General features: G+C 48.2%; 1 protein-coding gene across 2 annotated transcripts in view; it reads left to right on the forward strand.

Annotated features, from left to right (window-relative positions):
* PABPC1 (poly(A) binding protein cytoplasmic 1) overlaps positions 1–19,060 on the forward strand; it is a 169,388-nt gene that overhangs the window by 106,228 nt on the left and 44,100 nt on the right. For both annotated transcript variants that reach the window (XM_063924208.1, XM_063924207.1), the window contains one exon: positions 12,754–12,969. In XM_063924208.1, the coding sequence (XP_063780278.1) occupies positions 12,777–12,969 (193 nt within the window). In that variant the 5' untranslated portion in view covers positions 12,754–12,776. The remainder of the gene's footprint in view (positions 1–12,753; positions 12,970–19,060) is intronic.

Consider the following 19,060-nt stretch of genomic DNA (forward strand, 5'->3'; position numbering starts at 1 on the left):
TGGGTTAACCCAGATAGAAAACTGCTAATTTCCAAGAAGTTATTGGCATTATACCCTTTCCCACCAGAGGTTAGGGCGCGCTGGGAAACACCCCCTAGGGTGGATAAGGCGCTCACACGTTTATCAAAGCAAGTGGCGTTGCCGTCTCCTGATACGGCCGCCCTCAAGGATCCAGCAGATAGGAGGCTGGAAACTACACTGAAGAGTATATACACACATACTGGTGTTATACTGCGACCGGCAATAGCCTCAGCCTGGATGTGCAGTGCTGGGGTAGTGTGGTTGGATTCTCTGACTGAAAATATTGATACCCTGGATAGGGACAGTATTTTATTGACTCTAGAGCAATTAAAGGATGCTTTTCTTTATATGCGAGATGCTCAGAGAGATATTTGTACTCTAGCATCAAGAGTAAGCGCGATGTCCATATCTGCCAGAAGAAGTTTATGGACGCGACAGTGGTCAGGTGATGCGGATTCCAAAAGGCATATGGAAGTATTGCCATATAAAGGAGAGGAATTATTTGGGGTTGGTCTTTCGGACCTGGTGGCCACGGCAACTGCCGGCAAATCCACTTTTTTACCTCAGACCCCCTCCCAACAGAAAAAGACACCGTCTTTTCAGCCGCAGTCCTTTCGCTCCTATAAAAACAAGCGACCAAAAGGACAGTCTTATCTGCCGCGAGGCAGAGGAAAGGGTAAGAGAGGGCAGCAAGCAGCCCCTGCCCAGGACCAGAAGCCCGCCCCGGGTTCTACAAAGCCATCAGCATGACGCTGGGGCTTTACAAGCGGACTCAGGAGCGGTGGGGGGTCGACTCAAGATTTTCAGCAATCAGTGGGCTCGCTCACAAGTGGACCCGTGGATCCTGCAGATAATATCTCAGGGTTACATGTTGGAGTTCGAAAGGTCTCCCCCTCGCCGGTTCCTAAAGTCTGCTTTACCAACGTCTCCCTCAGAAAGGACGTCGGTTTTGGAAGCCATTCACAAGCTGTATTCTCAGCAGGTGATAGTCAAGGTACCCCTCCTACAACAGGGGAAGGGGTATTATTCCACACTATTTGTGGTACCGAAGCCGGACGGTTCGGTAAGACCTATTCTAAACCTGAAATCCTTGAACCTGTACATACAGAAATTCAAGTTCAAGATGGAGTCACTCAGAGCAGTGATAGCGAATCTGGAAGAAGGGGACTTCATGGTGTCCCTGGACATAAAAGATGCTTATCTGCATGTCCCAATTTACCCCTCACACCAAGGGTATCTCAGGTTCGTGATACAAGACTGTCATTATCAGTTTCAAACGCTGCCGTTTGGTTTGTCCACGGCCCCTCGGGTCTTTACCAAGGTAATGACCGAAATGATGGTTCTTCTACGAAGAAAAGGCGTATTAATTATCCCTTACTTGGACGATCTCCTGATAAGGGCAAAGTCCAGAGAACAGCTGGAAGTCGGTGTAGCACTAACCCAGGTAGTGCTTCAGCAACACGGGTGGATTCTGAATCTTCCAAAATCTCAATTGACCCCGACAACTCGTCTGCTGTTCCTGGGAATGATTCTGGACACGGTTCAGAAAAAGGTGTTTCTCCCGGAGGAGAAAGCAAGGGAGTTATCCGAACTTGTCAGGAACCTCCTAAAACCAGGAACTGTGTCAGTACATCAATGCACAAGAGTCCTGGGAAAGATGGTGGCTTCTTACGAAGCGATTCCATTCGGCAGATTCCATGCACGGACATTTCAGTGGGATCTGCTGGACAAATGGTCCGGATCGCATCTGCACATGCATCAGCGGATAACACTGTCACCAAGAACAAGGTTGTCTCTCCTGTGGTGGTTGCAGAGTGCCCATCTGTTAGAGGGCCGCAGATTCGGCATACAGGACTGGGTCCTGGTGACTACGGATGCCAGCCTACGAGGCTGGGGAGCAGTCACACAGGGAAGAAACTTCCAGGGCGTGTGGTCAAACCTGGAGACGTCCCTTCACATAAATATACTGGAGCTAAGAGCGATCTACAATGCTCTAAGCCTGGCAAAATCGCTGCTTCAGGGTCAGCCGGTGTTGATCCAGTCGGACAACATCACGGCAGTCGCCCACGTAAACCGACAAGGCGGCACGAGAAGCAGAAGAGCAATGACAGAAGCTGCAAGGATTCTGCGCTGGGCGGAGAATCATGTCATAGCACTGTCAGCAGTGTTCATCCCGGGAGTGGACAACTGGGAAGCAGACTTCCTCAGCAGACACGACCTTCACCCGGGAGAGTGGGGACTTCATCCAGAAGTCTTCCACATGATTGTGAACCGTTGGGAAAAACCAAAGGTGGACATGATGGCGTCTCGCCTCAACAAAAAATTGGACAGATATTGCGCCAGGTCAAGAGACCCTCAGGCAATAGCTGTGGACGCTCTGGTAACACCGTGGGTGTACCAGTCAGTGTATGTGTTCCCTCCTCTCATACCAAAGGTACTGAGAATTATACGGAAAAGAGGAGTAAGAACAATACTGGTGGCTCCGGACTGGCCAAGAAGAACTTGGTATCCGGAACTTCAAGAGATGCTCACGGAGGATCCGTGGCCTCTACCTCTAAGAAGGGATCTGCTTCAGCAGGGACCTTGTATGTTCCAAGACTTACCGCGTCTGCGTTTGACGGCATGGCGGTTGAACGCCGGATTCTAAAAGAAAAGGGCATTCCAGAGGAAGTTATTCCTACCTTGATTAAGGCTAGAAAGGAAGTGACTGTACAACATTATCACCGCATTTGGCGGAAATATGTTGCGTGGTGTGAGGCCAAGAAGGCTCCAACGGAAGAATTTCAATTGGGTCGATTCTTACATTTCCTGCAAGCAGGATTGTCTATGGGCCTAAAATTGGGGTCCATTAAAGTTCAAATTTCGGCCTTATCAATCTTCTTCCAGAAGGAATTGGCATCAGTGCCTGAAGTACAAACTTTTGTCAAAGGTGTACTACATATACAACCCCCAATAGTGCCTCCAGTGGCACCGTGGGATTTGAACGTAGTTTTGAATTTTCTCAAATCTCATTGGTTTGAGCCTCTAAAATCGGTAGATTTAAAATACCTTACATGGAAGGTAACCATGCTATTGGCCCTGGCTTCAGCCAGGAGAGTTTCAGAGTTGGCGGCTTTATCATACAAAAGCCCATATCTGATTTTCCATTCGGACAGGGCAGAACTGCGGACACGTCCTCATTTTCTCCCTAAGGTGGTTTCGGCTTTTCACTTGAACCAGCCTATTGTGGTGCCTGCGGCTACTAGCGACTTGGAGGACTCCAAGTTACTGGACGTTGTCAGAGCATTAAAAATATATATTTCAAGGACAGCTGGAGTCAGAAAATCTGACTCGTTGTTTATATTGTATGCACCCAACAAGATGGGTGCTCCTGCGTCTAAACAGACGATTGCACGTTGGATCTGTAGCACAATCCAACTTGCACATTCTGTGGCAGGCCTGCCACAGCCTAAATCTGTAAAGGCCCTCTCCACAAGGAAAGTGGGCTCATCTTGGGCGGCTGCCCGAGGGGTCTCGGCATTACAACTTTGCCGAGCAGCTACGTGGTCAGGGGAGAACACGTTTGTAAAATTTTACAAATTTGATACTCTGGCTAAGGAGGACCTGGAGTTCTCTCATTCGGTGCTGCAGAGTCATCCGCACTCTCCCGCCCGTTTGGGAGCTTTGGTATAATCCCCATGGTCCTGACGGAGTCCCAGCATCCACTAGGACGTTAGAGAAAATAAGAATTTACTTACCGATAATTCTATTTCTCATAGTCCGTAGTGAATGCTGGGCGCCCATCCCAAGTGCGGATTGTCTGCAATACTTGTACATAGTTATTGTTACAAAGATCGGGTTATTACTATTGTTGTGAGCCATCTTTTCAGAGGCTACTTCGTTTTTTGTTATCATACTGTTAACTGGGTTCAGATCACAAGTTGTACGGTGTGATTGGTGTGGCTGGTATGAGTCTTACCCGGGATTCAAGATCCTTATTGTGTACGCTCGTCCGGGCACAGTACCTAACTGAGGCTTGGAGGAGGGTCATAGGGGGAGGAGCCAGTACGCACCATGTGATCCTAAAAGCTTTATTTAGATGTGCCCTGTCTCCTGCGGAGCCCGCTATTCCCCATGGTCCTGATGGAGTCCCAGCATCCACTACGGACTATGAGAAATAGAATTATCGGTAAGTAAATTCTTATTTTTAAGCATACACACTGGATGATTATGGGCGATTTGGACAATATGACATTACATACATCAATATCGTTCAAATTGGCTTGCATGTTTAAACGATCGATTGACGATTGTGGAGGCGTTCATCGCATATACACTGAAAAATATGAACGATTTATCGTTCATTTTTGAACAGTATTCATATCTTTCAAAGATATCGCCAAGTGTGTAGGGCCCTTTAGGGTGACTAGTATTTGCTGGTAGAGATTTTATAGCGCTGATTTGGTGTTGGTTAGATGAAGCTGGGTGTAATGGGAGATTCCTAAAATGGAATTTATGTAAAAAGTTACATTCAATGTAGTAGATGTTTGTGACTGCCAGGCTAACCGTGCAGTAAATTGTTAATGCCCACATTTACTAGATTGGTCATTGTACAATAACTTGCATGTTTGTGTCCATACATGTGATTTTGCGACCCTTGCACTCTACGGAAGTTTAAATTGTGATTTCTCCGTATAGATACAAGGTCATGGTTTTAACCTAATTCTAATTACACCGGTTTGTGTAGATGCTAAGTGATATTCTTTGATAAATATTTTGATTCTTATAGGCCCTACACATTGGCCGATCCGCCGCTGAGCTGCCCGACGGCGGATACGGGCGACCCGGCGGCGCGGGGGGAGTGAAGTTTCTTCACTCCCCCCGTCACGCGGCTCCATTGAAGTGCAGGCAAATATGGACAAGATCGTCCATATTGGCCTGCATGCACAGCCGACGGGGGACCAGCGATGAACGAGCGTGGGGCCGCGCATCGTTCATCGCTGGAGCCTCAACACTGAAAGATATGAACGAGTTCTCGTTCATTTATGAACGAGATCATTCATATCTTTATCACAAATCGGCATGTGTAGGGCCCCTTAAGCTGTACTGTAAAGGCCCATACACACTTGACGATGCACACGTCATTAACGACTTCCCTTGAACAGCTGAGCAAACCACATGAGTATACACACTACCAAAGACCATTCATCGTTGAAGCATCCAAGCTGAACAGTTTATTAAAATAATGAGCTGGGAACAGGGCTGGTGAACAGTGGCTTGGTTGTTGGTTGTTCACACCATACACATTCAACGACGTCTCTGGTTGGTAACGACCATAGTGGAAATTGAGCATACATGCTCCACAGATGAGCGAGGGTCGTTAACGTCCCGCGGGGCCGCGCATCGGTGATCGTCTGATGCATACACACTTGACGATATAATGAGCGACGTCGTTGATGAGGGCTGAAATGAATGACGTCGCTCATTTTATCGTCAAGTGTGTTTGGGCCTTAAGTGTTCCTCTGTACTTGGATGAGTTAGCTGTGTAAGTACGAACATGTGTGTTTTAGTCTGACTCATATGAGCAGATTCTGGTAATTCTGACATTAGTGCTCTAGTCACATGGTTGGTCAGTTTTCAAATGTAGGTTTTATCAGTCATCTGAAACCTAATACTGAATGCTGTAAATGAGGGCATGTGTGCTTACTCATGTTTCCTTATATCCTTCACAAGCTACATGCAGTCTTTGTATTTCAATTAAATATTTAGCATTCCTCAGTTTTATAGAACACAAATGTGAAACTTCACACTATAGACAATTTCATGTTATATATACTCTCAATGTACATGAGGTGCACTCTCCGGACTTCTTATCAAACAGGCCATCACCCCGTTGCTGCCAATAACGGGGTGATGGCCTGTTTTTGATAAGAAGTCCGGAGAGTGCAGCTCATGCACATTGATATGAATGCAAACATCATTGCAAGAGAGGGCACCAGGCAATTGAGTAAAGTCTGGAGTGCCGGGTTTGGATACATTCTCTCTAAATAATCTATCCTTATATTCTCTCTCTCTATGTATGTATATATGTGTATATATATATATATATATATATATATATATACACACACACACACACATACATACATACTGTTTGGCACTCCCAATGCAGTAGTACAATAGCGCCAGTGCCCTCATAACAAAGAATTTGTATAGGAAGATGCGGCACTCGTAGCATTCACGCTATTCACATAGAACTCAACACGGACTTAACAACGTTTCAGTTGACTTGCAGCTGTCATCTTCCTATACAAAAATATATATATATTCTCATGTCCAAAAAGGCGGCACTCAGTTAGGGTCTTTCACAGCCAAGGAAAACAAACCAATGCTCCTCTAGTTGACGTTTCAGTTATATTAACTTTCGTCAGAACAGTTGACATTGGGCATTACTCACAGGTGGAGTGCCGGTACCATACTATATATATCTATGGGGGTTATTCTGAGATGATCGTAGCTGTGCTAAATTTAGCACAACAACGATCATTCACACTGACATGCGGGGGACGCCCAGCACAGGGCTATCCCACCCCGCATGTCAGTGCTGGCCCCCTTCCCCCCGCAGAAGTACAAAGGCATCACACAGTGGCGATGCCTTTGCACTACAAGAGTAGCTCGCGACCAGCGCAGCTTTAGCGTGCTGGCCGGGAAGCTACTCATCGCTCCCCGGCCCGCATCGGGTGCGCGTGACCTCACGCAGCCGCTGCGGCCTGTTCAGTTCAGCCACGCCTGCGATGGCCGGACTGCGCCCACCAAACTGCAGCCAATTGCCGCTGTTACGCGCCCAGCGACCTCCTCTGCCTGTCAATCAGGCAGAGGCGATCGTAGCGTCCCGACGGACTTCAGCCTGCATGCGCAGTTTTGACCCGATTGCACCGCTGTGATAAACTGCATCGTTTGATCAGGACTGAATGACCCCATATATCTGTAGGAAACCTCTTTTGTGTCTGCAGGTCTATGTCGTCAAGCGTTGGACAACCTGGCTTTTTGTTGCATGGGGAATCTAACTGCATTTTCTCTGACGTCCTAAGTGGATGCTGGGGACTCCGTCAGGACCATGGGGATTAGCGGCTCCGCAGGAGACAGGGCACAAAACTAAAGCTTTAGGATTAGGTGGTGTGTACTGGCTCCTCCCCCTATGACCCTCCTCCAAGCCTCAGTTAGGTTTTTGTGCCCGTCCGAGAAGGGTGCAATCTAGGTGGCTCTCCTAAAGAGCTGCTTAGAAAAAGTTTTTAGGTTTCTTATTTTCAGTGAGTCCTGCTGGCAACAGGCTCACTGCATCGAGGGACTTAGGGGAGAGAAGTTCAACTCACCTGCGTGCAGGATGGATTGGCTTCTTAGGCTACTGGACACCATTAGCTCCAGAGGGAGTCGGAACACAGGTCTCACCCTGGGGTTCGTCCCGGAGCCGCGCCGCCGACCCCCCTTGCAGATGCTGAAGATTGAAGGTCCAGAAACCGGCGGCAGAAGGCTTTTCAGTCTTCATGAAGGTAGCGCACAGCACTGCAGCTGTGCGCCATTGTTGTCACACACTTCACACCAACGGTCACGGAGGGTGCAGGGCGTTGCTGGGGGTGCCCTGGGCAGCAATGTATAATACCTTATTCTGGCTAAAAATACATCACATATAGCCCCTGGAGGCTATATGGATGTATTTAACCCCTGCCAGGTCTCAGAAAAACGGGAGAAGAAGCCCGCCGAAAAGGGGGCGGGGCCTATTCTCCTCAGCACACAGCGCCATTTTCCCTCACAGAAATGCTGGTGGGAAGGCTCCCAGGCTCTCCCCTGCACTGCACTACAGAAACAGGGTTAAAACAGAGAGGGGGGGGCACTTATTTGGCGATATGTGTATATATATATATTAAAATGCTATAAGGGAAAAACACTTATATAAAGGTTGTCCCTGTATAATATAGCGTTTTTGGTGTGTGCTGGCAAACTCTCCCTCTGTCTCCCCAAAGGGCTAGTGGGGTCCTGTCCTCTATCAGAGCATTCCCTGTGTGTGTGCTGTGTGTCGGTACTTGTGTGTCGACATGTATGAGGACGATGTTGGTGAGGAGGCGGAGCAATTGCCGGTAATGGTGATGTCACTCTCTAGGGAGTCGACACCGGAATGGATGGCTTATTTAAGGAATTACGTGATAATGTCAACACGCTGCAAGGTCGGTTGACGACATGAGACGGCCGGCAAACCATTTAGTACCTGTCCAGGCGTCTAAAACACCGTCAGGGGCGTTAAAACGTCCTTTTTACCTCAGTCGGTCGACACAGACACGGACACTGACTCCAGTGTCGACGGTGAAGAAACAAACGTATTTTCCTTTAGGGCCACACGTTACTTGTTAAGGGCGATGAAGGAGATGTTACATATTTCTGATACTACAAGTACCACAAAAAAGGGTATTATGTGGAGTGTGAAAAAACTACATGTGGTTTTTCCTGAATCAGATAAATTAAATGAAGTGTGTGATGATGCGTGGGTTTCCCCCGATAGAAAATTATTGGCGGTATACCCTTTCCCGCCAGAAGTTATGGCGCGTTGGGAAACACACCTTAGGGTGGATAAGGCGCTCACACGCTTATAAAAACAAGTGGCGTTACCGTCTCCAGATACGGACGCCCTCAAGGAGCCAACTGATAGGAGGTTGGAAAATATCCTAAAAGTATATACACACATACTGGTGTTATACTGCGACCAGCAATCGCCTCAGCCTGGATGGGCAGCGCTGGGGTGGCTTGGTCGGATTCCCTGACTGGAAATATTGATACCCTTGACAGGGACAGTATTTTATTGACTATAGAGCATTTAAAAGATGCATTTCTATATATGCGAAACTCTGGCATCAAGAGTAAGTGCGATGTCCATATCTGCCAGACGATGTTTATGGACACGACAGTGGTCAGGTGATGCAGATTCCAAACGGCACATGGAAGTATTGCCGTATAAAGGGGAGGAGTTATTTGGGGTCGGTCCATCGGACCTGGTGGCCACGGCAACAGCTAGAAAATCCACCTTTTTTTACCCCAAGTCACATCTCAGCAGAAAAAGACATAGTCTTTTCAGCCTCAGTCCTTTCGTCCCCATAATATCTGCCCAGGGATAGAGGTAAGGGAAGAAGACTGCAGCAGGCAGTCCATTCCCAGGAACAGAAGCCTTCCACCGCTTCTGCCAAGTCCTCAGCATGACGCTGGGGCCGTAAAAACAGGTGCAGTGGGGGGTCGTCTCAAGAGTTTCAGCACGCAGTGGGCTCACTCGCAAGTGGACCCCTGGATCCTACAAGTAGTATCCCAGGGGTACAGATTGGAAATTCGAGACGTCTCCCCCTCGCAAGTTCCTGAAGTTTGCTTTACCAACGTCTACCTCCGACAGGGAGGCAGTATTGGAAACAACTCACAAGCTGTATTCCCAGCAGGTGATAATCAAAGTACCCCTCCTACAACAAGTAAAGGGGTATTATTCCACACTATATTGTGGTACTGAAGCCAGACGGCTCGGTGAGACCTATTCTAAATGGAGTCACTCAGAGCAGTGATAGCGAACCAGGAAGAAGGGGACTATATGGTGTCCCTGGACATCAAGGATGCTTACCTCCCATGTCCAAATTTGCCCTTCTCACTAAGGGTACCTCAGGTTCGTGGTACAAAACTGTCACTATCAGTTTCAGACGCTGCCGTTTGGATTGTCCACGGCACCCCGGGTCTTTACCAAGGTAATGGCCGAAATGATGATTCTTCTTCAAAGAAAAGGCGTCTTAATTATCCCTTACTTGGACGATCTCCTGATAAGGGCAAGGTCCAGAGAACAGTTGGAGGTCTGAGTAGCACTATCTCAAGTAGTTCTACGACAGCACGGGTGGATTCTAAATATTCCATAATCGCAGCTGTCTCCGACGACACGTCTGTTGTCCCTAGGGATGATTCTGGACACAGTCCAGAAAAAGGTGTTTCTCCCGGAGGAGAAAGCCAGGGAGTTATCCGAGCTAGTCAGGAACCTCCAAAAACCAGGAAAAGTGTCAGTGCATCATTGCACAAGGGTCCTGGGAAAAATGGTGGCTTCTTACGAAGCGATTCCATTCGGCAGATTTCACGCAAGAACTTTTCAGTGGAATCTGCTGGACAAATGGTCCGGATCGCATCTTCAGATGCATCAGCGGATAACCCTGTCTCCAAGGACAAGGGTGTCTCTTCTGTGGTGGCTGCAGAGTGCTCATCTACTAAAGGGCCACAGTTATGCATTCAGGACTGGGTCCTGGTGACCACGGATTCCAGCTTGAAAGGCTGGGGAGCAGTCACACAGGGAAAAAAAATTTCCAGGGAGTGTGATCAAGTCTGGGGACTTCTCTCCGCATAAATATACTGGAGCTAAGAGCAATTTACAATGCTCTAAGCTTAGCAAGACCTCTGCTTCAAGGTCAGCCGGTATTGATCCAGTGGGACAACATCACAGCAGTCGCCCACGTAAACAGACAGGGCGGCACAAGAAGCAGGAGGACAATGGCAGAAACTGCAAGGATTCTTCGCTGGGCGGAAAATCATGTGATAGCACTGTCAGCAGTTTTCATTCCGGGAGTGGACAACTGGGAAGCAGACTTCCTCAGCACGACCTCCACCCGGGAGAGTGGGGACTTCATCGAGAAGTTTTTTCCACATGATTGTGCACCGTTGGGAAAGACCAAAGGTGGACATGATGGCGTCCCGCCTGAACAAAAAACTGGACAGGTATTGCGCCAGGTCAAGAGACCCTCAGGCAATAGCTGTGGACGTTCTGGTAACACCAGGGGTGTACCAGTCGGTGTATGTGTTCCCTCCTCTGCTTCTCATACCAAAGGTACTGAGAATTATAAGACGTAGAGGAGTAAGAACTATACTCGTGGCTCCGGGTGGGCCAAGAAGGACTTGGTACCCGGAACTTCAAGAGATGATCACAGAGGACTCAGGGCCTCTGCCGATAAGAAGGGACTTGTTTCAGCAAGTACCATGTCTGTTCCAAGACTTACCGCGGCTGCGTTTGACGGCATGGCGGTTGAACGCCGGATCCTAAGGGAAAAAGGCATTCCGGAAGAGGTCATTCCTACCCTGGTCAAAGCCAGGAAGGAGGTGACCGCACAACATTATCACCACATGTGGCGAAAATATGTTGCGTGGTGTGAGGCCAGGAAGGCCCCACGAAGAAATTTCAACTCGGTCGATGCCTGCATTTCCTGCAAACAGGAGTGTCTATGGGCCTCAAATTGGGGTCCATTAAGGTTCAAATTTCGGCCCTGTCGATTTTCTTCCAGAAAGAATTGGTTTCAGTTCCTGAAGTCCAGAAATTTGACAAGGGAGTACTGCATATACAACCCCCTTTTGTGCCTCCAGTGGCACTGTGGGATCTCAACGTAGTCCTGGGATTCCTCAAATCACGTTGGTTTAAACCGCTCAAATCTGTGGATTTGAAATATCTCACATGGAAAGTGACCATGATGTTGGCCCTGGCCTCGGCCAGGCGAGTGTCAGAATTGGCGGCTTTGTCTCACAAAAGCCCATATCTGATTGTCCATTCGGACAGGGCAGAGCTGCGGACTCGTCCCCAGTTTCTCCCTAAGTTGGTGTCAGCGTTTCATCTGAACCAGCTTATTGTGGTACCTGCGGCTACTAGAGACTTGGAGGACTCCAAGTTGCTAGATGTTGTCAGGGCCCTGAAAATATAGATTTCCAGGACGGCTGGAGTCAGGAAAACTGACTTGCTGTTATCCTGTATGCACCCAAAAAACTGGGTGCTCTTGCTTCTAAGCAGACGATTGCTAGTTGAATGTGTAGTACAATTCAGCTTGCACATTCTGTGGCAGGACTGCCACAGCCAAAATATATAAATGCCCATTCCACAAGGAAGGTGGGCTCATCTTGGGCGACTGCCCGAGGGGTCTCGGCTTTACAACTTTGCCGAGCTGCTACTTGGTCAGGAGCAAATACGTTTGTAAAATTCTACAAATTTGATACCCTGGCTGAGGAGGACCTGGAGTTCTCACTCGGTGCTGCAGAGTCATCCGCACTCTCCCGCCCGTTTGGGAGCTTTGGTATAATCCCCATGGTCCTGACGGAGTCCCCAGCATCCACTTAGGACGTCAGAGAAAATAAGATTTTACTTACCGATAAATCTATTTCTCGTAGTCCGTAGTGGATGCTGGGCGCCCATCCCAAGTGCGGATTGTCTGCAATACTTGTACATAGTTGTTGTTACAAAAAAATCGGGTTGTTATTGTTGTGAGCCGTCTGTTCAGAGGCTCCTACGTTTGTCATACTGTTAACTGGGTTCAGATCACAAGTTATACGGTGTGATTGGTGTGGCTGGTATGAGTCTTACCCGGGATTCAATATCCTTCCTTATTGTGTACGCTCGTCCGGGCACAGTATCCTAACTGAGGCTTGGAGGAGGGTCATAGGGGGAGGAGCCAGTACACACCACCTGATCCTAAAGCTTTAGTTTTGTGCCCTGTCTCCTGCGGAGCCGCTAATCCCCATGGTCCTGACGGAGTACCCAGCATCCACTACGGACTACGAGAAATAGATTTATCGGTAAGTAAAATCTTATTTTTTGGCTTCCCAGCGCAGGCTGCCAATGTTAGCCCTTAAAGTGCTGTATTAGTCATGCATATGCTCATACCAATATTGGCTCTCTAATATAACTCTTTTATGCAACTTTCTTTATTACAGTTCAGTTTCAACCACCACAAAAGATGAATCCCAGTGCTCCCAGCTACCCCATGGCATCCCTGTATGTCGGTGATCTCCACCAAGATGTAACAGAGGCTATGCTGTATGAAAAATTCAGTCCTGCCGGTCCTATTTTGTCAATCAGAGTATGTAGGGACATGATTACACGTCGGTCTCTTGGCTATGCTTATGTTAACTTCCAGCAACCAGCTGACGGTAAGTAGTTACATGAACACGTTTTAAGTATGCTACATTTTAGGGTCACTTGACACACAACATCAGCGGCTATTTACATTCTTGCAGTGTCAGTAAAGCTGATTGAGCTCGTGTTGCAGCGAGGCTTGGCTGGCTGTGTTTGGTAATGTACTGTATGCTTAATATACATACAGAAATGACATCTTGCTGTTTAGTTATAATTTTGTTCTACAAATGCGTAGGATCTGTGAACTGAAATCTCGCCAGCTGGAGGACTGTTGTAATTTGAGTTCTTATATACTTACCATAAAGTATTTTAATTGGTTTCTAGGTGAAGTGCTTGTTTTGAACCTGTGTTCTTGGCAACAAGTTAATTTAGAAAAATATGCTTAATTAATCCTGTATCATATATAAATATGCTTAATTAATCCTATATCAATGTTAACCTTAAGCAAAGTTATACACTAGATGATATGTCGGTAATTCCCAGAGATCGGATGATATATCTGGTACAGAGTGAAACGCTGTTGGTAGCGACATGCCCGGTCGGACCTGCAGCAGGGCTAACATGAGGTATGTCGCTGGCTATGAGCATGTCGCGTGCCCCACAATCATCCTGTTTGATCCGGAATCAGCAAGTGTGTGCACTTTCCGCATGCCGGGGCACGTCGAATTTTCTGGGTACACATTGCATAGTGTGTACCCCGCTTTGGAGTCCGATTATACTTCTGTAAATAACGTATAGGCTGCTTACGACAACATGGTTGGGGGATGTATTACACTGAACATCATTAAATGAAGCTCCTGCTTCACCCATTATAGCGAAGAAGTAGTTCCAGCTATCCTGGAATTGTATAGTAAAGATAATTGAAGAGGCAGGGTGTAAACTTACATCTTGGGCATTTCAAGCCCGTCCCTCTTCACCGATGGTGACTAATGTAGTGTTCACTCTAGGGGACGGGCAGGGCGCCGGTCAGTGAGGGGCACAAGTGTGCTGTGCGAGCCAAAAGGGACGTGGCCGTGCAAATAGGGGGCGTGCCCAATAAACGTAATACAAGTGGGCGGTTCAGCCCACAGGCGGGGGGGGGCGGGGGCAGCCGGCAGCGTCGCCTACGGAGGTGCTGGGCTTCCCCCAAGCTCTCACAGCATGAATTGATGCCGCGCACATGCGCACGGCATCTTTACACGCTTGGAGGGCAGAAAGCGGGTGGCTGTTTTAGCAGGGCGCAGCAGAAAGGGCAGGGCGAGTTTTGACCTTAAAAAATCGGGCAGGGCGCGGCGCCCTGCTAAAACAGTTTAGCATGAACACTACTAATGCATCCAGGGATATTGTGAATGCGCCAGTGTCTTGTGCGCGTGTTGGAAGATACCTGCTGGGAAATCTATACTATTTAGCGTCGGGGATGTTGGACCTGCCTACTGTATGTTTCCTGGTTGAAGGACAGAACAGTAATTGTATCTAGTTTTGATGGACTACTGCCTCCATTTGAATGTGTTGTGACACTAGTAATTCCAAAGGGGCTCCCAGTATTTAACTTGGCGCTACTGTATGTGCTTCGATGCATTTAGAGAAGTGGAAACTTCAGAGCCTACCACTTCCCTTATCTCATTTCACACACAAGCCCTTTGATACATTTCCCCCAAAATTCTGTGTATGTATCTTGTTTAAATGTAAAACTTTATATTGTTTTGTACAGTCAGACATTGCGTTGATTGAAATATTACCCTGAATAGAAACAAGACAATTTCTTTTGATGAACTAAGTGAACTCCTTGGGTGGGACTGATTAAAACAGTAAAAAAAATAAAATAAATTCTGTACCAGCATTTTTCTATCAGTACGATATATTGCATTTTCAGGGAAAACAAATTGTAAGGTCATTTCTCTGACGTCCTAGTGGATGCTGGGTACTCCGTAAGGACCATGGGGAATAGATGGGCTCCGCAGGAGACTGGGCACTCTTAAAAGAAAGATTAGGTACTATATCTGGTGTGCACTGGCTCCTCCCTCTGCCCCTCCTCCAGACCTCAGTTAGAATCTGTGCACGGCCAGAGCTGGATGCACCCTAGGGGCTCTCCTGAGCTCCTAGAAAAGAAAGTATTTGTTAGGTTTTTTATTTTCAGTGAGATCTGCTGGCAACAGACTCACTGCTACGAGGGACTGAGGGGAGAGAAGCAAACCTACCTGCTTGCAGCTAGCTTGTGCTTCTAAGGCTACTGGACACCATTAGCTCCAGAGGGATCGAACACAGGGCCCGACCTCGTTCGTCCATTCCCGGAGCCGCGCCGCCGTCCCCCTTGCAGAGCCAGAAGAACGAAGAGAAGTTGAAGATCGGCGGCTGAAGACTCCGGTCTTCATTAAGGTAGCGCACTGCACTGCAGCTGTGCGCCATTGCTCCCTTAGCACACCACACACTCCGGTCACTGATGGGTGCTGGGGGGGGGGGGCCCCTGGGCGGCAATTAGATTACTTTACTTGGCGAAAAGCACATAATACAGAATGATAAACTGTATTTCTCTATCGTCCTTGTGGATGCTGGGGTTCCTGAAAGGACCATGGGGAATAGCGGCTCCGCAGGAGACAGGGCACAAAAAGTAAAGCTTTCCGATCAGGTGGTGTGCACTGGCTCCTCCCCCTATGACCCTCCTCCAGACTCCAGTTAGATTTTTGTGCCCGGCCGAGAAGGGTGCAATCTAGGTGGCTCTCCTAAAGAGCTGCTTAGAGAAAGTTTAGCTTAGGTTTTTTATTTTACAGTGAGTCCTGCTGGCAACAGGATCACTGCAACGAGGGACTTAGGGGAGAAGGAGTGAACTCACCTGCGTGCAGGATGGATTGGCTTCTTGGCTACTGGACATCAGCTCCAGAGGGACGATCACAGGTACAGCCTGGATGGTCACCGGAGCCGCGCCGCCGGCCCCCTTGCAGATGCTGAAGTAAGAAGAGGTCCAGAATCGGCGGCTGAAGACTCCTGCAGTCTTCTAAAGGTAGCGCACAGCACTGCAGCTGTGCGCCATTTTCCTCTCAGCACACTTCACACGGCAGTCACTGAGGGTGCAGGGCGCTGGGAGGGGGGCGCCCTGGGAGGCAAATGAAAACCTTTTTTGGCGAAAAATACCTCACATATAGCCCCCAGAGGCTATATGGAGATATTTAACCCCTGCCAAGATTCACTAAATAGCGGGAGACGAGCCCGCCGAAAAAGGGGCGGGGCCTATCTCCTCAGCACACAGCGCCATTTTCTCTCACAGAAAGCCTGGAGAGAAGGCTCCCAGGCTCTCCCCTGCACTGCACTACAGAAACAGGGTTAAAACAGAGAGGGGGGGCACTGATTTTGGCGATATTGAGATATATATAAAGATGCTATAAGGGAAAACACTTATATAAGGTTGTCCCTATATAATTATAGCGTTTTGGTGTGTGCTGGCAAACTCTCCCTCTGTCTCCCCAAAGGGCTAGTGTGGGTCCTGTCCTCTGTCAGAGCATTCCCGGTGTGTGTGCTGTGTGTCGGTACGTGTGTGTCGACATGTATGAGGACGATGTTGGTGAGGAGGCGGAGAAATTGCCTGTAATGGTGATGTCACTCTCTAGGGAGTCGACACCGGAATGGATGGCTTATTTAGGGAATTATGTGAGAATGTCAACACGCTGCAAGGTCGGTTGAAGACGTGAGACGGCCGACAAACTATTAGTACCGGTCCAGGCGTCTCATGAAACACCGTCAGGGGCGTTAAAAACGCCCATTTACCTCAGTCGGTCGACACAGACACGGACACTGAATCCAGTGTCGACGGTGAATAAACAAACGTATTTCTCATTAGGGCCACACGTTAAGGGCAATGAAGGAGGTGTTGCATATTTCTGATACTACAAGTACCACAAAAAAGGGTATTATGTGGGAGTGAAAAAACTACCTGTAGTTTTTCCTGAATCAGATAAAATAAAATGAAGTGTGTGATGATGCGTGGGGTTACCCCGATAGCAAATATTGGCGTTATACCCTTTCCCGCCAGAAATTAGGGCGCGTTGGGAAACACCCCTTAGGGTGATAAGGCGCTCACACGCTTATCAAGTGGCGTTACCGTCTCCAGATACGGCCGCCCTCAAGGAGCCAGCTGATAGGAAGCTGGAAAGATATCCTAAAAAGTATATACACACATACGGTGGTTATACTGCGACCAGCGATCGCCATCAGCCTGGAGATGCAGTGCTGGGTTGGCTTGGTCGGATTCCCTGACTGAAAATATTTTATTCATATAGAGCATTTAATAGGATGCATTCTATATATATGTACGTGAGATGCACAGAGGGATATTTGCTCTCTGGCATCAAGATAAGTACGTTGTCCATATCACCCAGAAGATGTCATGGACACGACAGTGGTCAGGTGATACAGATCCCATACGGCACATGGAAGTATTGCCGTATAAAGGGAAGGAGTTAGTTGGGGTCGGTCCATCGGACCTGGGGACCACGGCAACAGCTGGGAAATCCAACCTTTTTACCCCAAGTTACATCTCAGCTGAAAAAGACACCGTCTTTTCAGCCTCAATCCTTCCTTTCCCATGAGGGCATGCAGGCAAAAGGCCAGTCATATCTGCCCAGACATAGAGGTAAGGGAAGTAGACTGCAGCAGGCAGCCCCTTCCCAGGAAAAGAAGCCCTCCACCGCGTCTGCCAAGTCCTCAGCATGACGCTGGGGCCGTGCAAGCGGACTCAAGGTGGGGGGGTAGTCTCAAGAGTCTCAGCGCGCAGTGGGATCACTCGCAGGTTGACCCCTAGATAGTACAAGTATTATCCCAGGGGTACAGATTGGAGAGTCGAGACATCTTTCCCTCGCAGGTTTCTGAAGTCTGCTTTACCAACGGCTCCCTCCGACAGGGAGGCAGCATTGGAAACAATTCACAAGCTGTATATCCAGCAGGTGATAATCAAAGTACCCCTCCTACAACAAGGAAAAGGGTATTATTTTTCCACACTATATTGTGGTACTGAAGCCAGACGGCTTGGTGAGACATAGTCTAAACTGAAATCTTTGAACACTTACATAAAAGGTTCAAATCGAGATGGAGTCACTCAGAGCAGTGATAGCGAACCGGAAAAAAGGGGACTATATGGTGTCCCTGGACATCAAGGATTACCTCCATGTCCAAATTTGCCCTTCTCAACAAGGGTACCTCTGGTTCGTGGTACAGAACTGTCAATATCAGTTTCAGACGATGCCGTTTGAATTATCCACGGCACCCCGGGCCTTTTACCAACGTAATGGCCGAAAAGATGTTTCTTCAAAGAAAAAAGGCATCTAAATTATCCCTTACTTGGACGATATCCTGAAAAGGGCAAGTTCCAGAGAACAGTTGGAGGTCGGAAGAGCACTATCTAAAGTAGTTCTACGACAGCACGACTGGATTCTAAATATTCCAAGAATCGCAGCTGTTTTCCGACGATACGTCTGCTGTTCCTAGGAATGATTCTGGGCATAGTCCAGAAAAAGGTGTTCCTCCGGGAGGAAAAAGCCAAGGAGTTATTCGACCTAGTCAGAAACCTCCTAAAACCAGGCCAAGTATCAGTGCATCAATGCACAGGAGTCCTGGGAAAAATGGTGGCTTCTTACGAAGCGATTCCATTCGGCAGATCTCAGGGGATTTGCTGGACGAATGGTCCGGATCGCATTTTCAGATGCATCAGCGGATAATCCTGTCTCCAAGGACAAGGGTGTCTCTTCTGTGGGGGCTGCAGAGTGCTCATCTTTTAGAGGGCAGCACACTCAGCATTCAGGACTGTGTTCTGGGGACCACGGATACCAGCCTGAGAGGCTGGGGAGTAGTCACACAGGGAAAAAATTTCCAAGGAAGTGTGGTCAAGTCTGGAGACTTCTCTCCACATGAATATACTGGAGCTAAGGGCAATTTACAATGCTCTGAGCCTAGGAAGACTCCTGCTTCAAAGTCAACCGGTGCTGATCCAGTAGGACATCATCATGGCGGTCGCCCACGTTATCAGACGGGGCGACACAAGAAGCAGGAGGGCAATGACAGCAAGGATTCTTCGCTGGGCGGAAAATCATGTGATAACACTGTCAGCAGTGTTCATTCCGGGAGTGGGCAACTGGGAAG

The sequence above is a fragment of the Pseudophryne corroboree genome, chromosome 5, assembly GCF_028390025.1.
Source record: "Pseudophryne corroboree isolate aPseCor3 chromosome 5, aPseCor3.hap2, whole genome shotgun sequence".
Lineage (NCBI taxonomy): Eukaryota > Metazoa > Chordata > Amphibia > Anura > Myobatrachidae > Pseudophryne > Pseudophryne corroboree.